Source organism: Apium graveolens, chromosome 7 (assembly GCF_009905375.1).
Source record: "Apium graveolens cultivar Ventura chromosome 7, ASM990537v1, whole genome shotgun sequence".
Classification (NCBI taxonomy): domain Eukaryota; kingdom Viridiplantae; phylum Streptophyta; class Magnoliopsida; order Apiales; family Apiaceae; genus Apium; species Apium graveolens.
Genome location: NC_133653.1, coordinates 51123320 through 51127580, shown reverse-complemented (window position 1 = coordinate 51127580; position 4261 = coordinate 51123320). Strand labels below are relative to the sequence as shown.

The 4261-nt window shown below is 34.2% G+C and overlaps 1 protein-coding gene across 1 annotated transcript; it reads right to left on the bottom strand.

Annotated features, from left to right (window-relative positions):
- Positions 1-1477: 1477 nt before the first annotated feature.
- Positions 1478-3360, bottom strand: LOC141673618 (uncharacterized). The gene is made up of 2 exons (XM_074480372.1): positions 2375-3360; positions 1478-2318 (listed from the first exon to the last, which is right to left on the bottom strand). Exons 1-2 carry the CDS (start codon positions 3358-3360, stop codon positions 1478-1480), a joined length of 1827 nt encoding a protein of 608 aa, XP_074336473.1.
- Between the last annotated feature and the right edge of the window lie 901 nt (positions 3361-4261).

The following is a 4261-nucleotide window of genomic DNA, read 5'->3' as shown; positions in this document are numbered from 1 at the left end:
TTCACTGTGTAATTTGGAAAATGGAACAATAATTCAAAATATCAGTTCTAACTAAATCTCCCAAACCTTCCTTGATTCAAGTAGTAGTGCTCCTAAAAATAAAACTACAAACACAAATAGCACACTAGCAGGAATATAACACCGGTTTGAAGACATCTTTTTTGTAAAATTTAAGAGCTTTAATTACTTCAGATTAATACTGCTATATATACCAAATTATATTCTCATCAGAGTAAGGCTAAAAAAGGAACACTTGGAATTAGTAAAAAATCAGTTTATGGCATGCATATCTAGCTAAAATAAGTGAAATATTCTTTTACCCAATGAATACATAGACACCAGGTGATTAATATTGATACCCAGTGATTAATATACATACCCATCAACATATAGTTTGATTAAAAGTTGATTTTAAAACAAAACAAGTAGAACCCAATGTAAATACTTGTAGACATGTAGTTAACAATACGATGATGCATATAAATACATGCATGTGACCCATAGTTGAAACCTAATAACCAGATCGTAGCACAAAATGAAGATTATACCTGGTAATGAGTACAACGATTGTTAGAATCATTACGCTATGCAATCAGTTTGTGATATGAAGAGAAAGAAATATCGATTTTGGTTATGAATTGATCGCAGCAGCAGCTTGAGAATTGAGATGGAGACTTTTACTAAAAAGTAAAAAGGGGAAAGAGGTTTATTTTAGGGTTTTCGTTGTAACAACGTCGGTTTTGTTTGTAACGACGTCGTATAGAGCATTGGGCGGTCATTTCAATTTTCCCCAAATTTTAACCGCGAAAACTTACGACGGATTCCGTCGTATGTTAACTCATTAAAAAAAAGAGTCGGGATTCGAACCTGGGTCTCTAATGAGTTTTAGAATAAGACCAACCACGTATGACAGACGATTCTTCCTAATAATTATGAACATGAGTTACATGTATGTTAGTCATTTTGTTTTTAAAAATAATATAATTGATCAATATTTAAACCAAGAATAATTTATCATGTTATTTAAAAATTATTTAAATCTTTAAATTTTATTTAGGCCTTACTAACACTAGCTTAAGGCCCGTGATTTTCATTTTTATGTTTTATAATTTTATTAAAATTATGTATAAATACTAAATAATGATTGTATAAATATAATTTCTTTTTATAGAATTTTAAGTTAAATGGAAATAGTAATAGTATATGATTGATGAGATCTTATTTATAAATAATAATTTTATAATGTAAATGTTTGTTCTTGATAAGATTCGAACTTTTATGTATCTTTATCAATAATAATATAAATATTCGTTGTTAACGAGATTCATATCTTTATAAATAATAATATAAATGTTTGTTGTTGATGTGATTCGAACTTGTGGAGTGCATTTTTTTAGTATTTGGATCTAGCGGCTCTAATAATTTATGAATCAACATAAAATTTTAATATAATACAATTATTTTGGAATTATGTTAATCATAAAATTTCAAATATCACGACAGGAGAAACAAATTTATGATAGCTTAAACTTTTATTATTAGATATTAGTTTACATGTAACTAAAATATTGACATCAATCTTAAATGTTAAAAAAATACTGAATGTAATGTCGTCATTCACGTAATAATCAACCATATTACGACCTAGCAAGTTATGCGCTGTCTCAACTCCTGACTCAATGTACATGGAACAAAAATGTGTCAACTCTTCATGTACATATTTTTCTGCAATGGAACCTTCAATTCGTGCTTTGTTCCCTACTTTTTGTTTCATTCTGCGTTGTAGTCTTTCAATATTATACATCCATCGTGATGGGACAGGGCCGCGGAGTCTGCACTCTTCGGGTAGATGAATGGGAAGATGCTCCATTGGATCAAACAAAGCTGGAAAGAATTTAGTCTCCAAAGTACAAATGATCCTAACAATGTTTTTTTTCCAACTGCCTAATATCTGATGAAAGTATTGTAGTTGAGCATAAGTCCTTGAAAAATTTGAAAGATCACAAAGTACGTTGTGTATGTCATCTAGAAGAAGTTCACGAAATGCAAAAGACAACAACTTTTGCATAAATACATGACAATAATGTGACTTCATGCCTTGAAATTTCAACTGAACTATCGTACAACATCTCTTCAAGTTTGATGAGCAACCATCTGGGAGTTTCATTCGATGTACCCATTTACATAACAATTTCAGCTGATCTCGGGTGAGTTCGTATCTAGCTCTAGGCATGTGTCTACCATTCATCCATAACTCTTGCATGATGCCCATTGCCTTCAAATCTTCTCTTAATCTTGTGGTATCCTTCGTTTTGGCACTACATATAATAGTATGAAATATGTTGTCAAATACATTTTTCTCTGTGTGCATAACATCGATACAATGACGTAGATGCAATAAATCCCAATATGGTAGATCAAAGAAGCTAGTAATATGTGTCCAATTATGTGAATCCCCAAAGCCATCTGCCCTTTCTTTGCTAGTGGTTTCCCTGGTGGTGGAAATGTGATTCCAGCACACATGTTACGGATAATTCGACCTTTTCGTCGACTTCTTCGGTGTTTGTCCAGAAATCCCATATATAACCCATAAAAGCTGGACTTCCTGCTGTGTGGTAGTTGCTTAGCTTTAACTTCACCCATACACACATGACAAGCCATCTTTCCGTGGGTTGACCATCTGCTAACCATACCCAACCCGGGAAAGTCACTGATTGTCCATAACAAGGTTGCCCACATTATGAAATTGGTCTTCATAGAAGCATCATATGTCTGTACACCAACCTGCCATAAACTAATCAGCTCATCAATCAAAGGCCTATGATAGATATTCAGATTCCTCCCAGGATCATTCGGCCTAGGTACTAATAGTGTCATGAACATGTATGGATCCTTCATGGACATGGTATGTGGAAGGTTGTGCACAAGTAGTACAACATGCCAAACTGAGTATACAGTAGAAGTAGCATTACTGTATGGGGGGAATCCATCAATTGCAAGACCAAGCCTTACATTACGAATATCCACTGCAAAATCTGGATAGTTCTTGTCAAACTCTTTCCCTTTTTCTCCATCTACAGGGTGACTAAGAACCCCTTCAGTCACAATTATATTCTTGTGATACTTTATATGTTGGGCTGTGTGGGAAGACATGTACAAACGCTGTAGACGAGGAGTGATCTTAAAATATCTTAAGATCTTCCTCGGAATGGTATCACTCCCGCCATTAGTTGCATCTTTGTATCGGCTTAACTCACAATACTTACAGTTTTCTAAATATTTATCATCACCGTAGAATAACATGCAATCATTCTCACATGCATGTATTTTTTCGTATCCCAAGCTCAGCTTCTTGACCATCTTTTTGACAACATAATAATTAAAAGGAAGTTTATGCCCTTCCGGAAACACATCTCCAAGTAAGAGGAGTAGATCATCAAAGCCCTTATCACTACATTTATTACGATTCTTCCAATGTAGTAATCTTGTAATAAACTTCACATGCGTGTACTTGGTATTGCCCGGATATATTGGTTCTCCGACATTATTCACATTGTATAAGAATTTAGATGCTTGCTCATTCGGCTCCCCGTGAATATTATTGCCATCTCCAATATCTTCTCCTCTAAAGGCATCCCTTGTTAGGAATATGTGTATTAGTTTGATGATAAGTTAAAAAAATACTTTAGTAGGAATCTAGTGTTTGTAGCCTCAACGGATAAGACCATTCTGGCTATCCGTTGATGGAGTAGCTTTACTTAGAAATAAGTTTAGTATTGTAGCACATTTCAATTTCTGTATTCAAGTTATAATTCTTAGATGTTGTGGGAAATTATAAGTCATGTTGACTACTAGTGGATATGCAAATAGGAGGGATAACTGTAAATATTTCATGCCTTGTAATTTTGTATAAGTGAAGTAGTATCAACTGATAAGCTAAAAGCCTTCAACGGATGAGAAACAAAGCTTCAATGGATGTCTCTAAAGCTTCAACGGATAACATCCATCAACAGATGAGTGCATCAACGGATAAAGCTTCAACTGCTAATGCATCAACGGATAAAACTTCAATTGCTAATGCATCAACGGATAAAGCCATCAACGGATGAAAGCTTCAACGGATGCTAAGTTCAATAGCAGTTGACAGTGACAATTCATAAGCTGACAGAGGCACATGGGTTGACAGAGACAATTGCAATGTGGCAGCCTCTTGGAGGATTCAAGAAAATGTAGCATTTCCATTCTGGTGCAAACAAGGAAG

Bases quoted from the DNA above. Each gene is read 5' to 3' on its own strand.
- LOC141673618 (XM_074480372.1), bottom strand. From the start codon at position 3,360: ATGGTCAAGAAGCTGAGCTTGGGATACGAAAAAATACATGCATGTGAG. The intron at 2,319-2,374 runs GTTATGCACACA...TATTATATGTAG, and splicing joins ATCTACGTCATTGTATCGAT to TGCCAAAACGAAGGATACCA.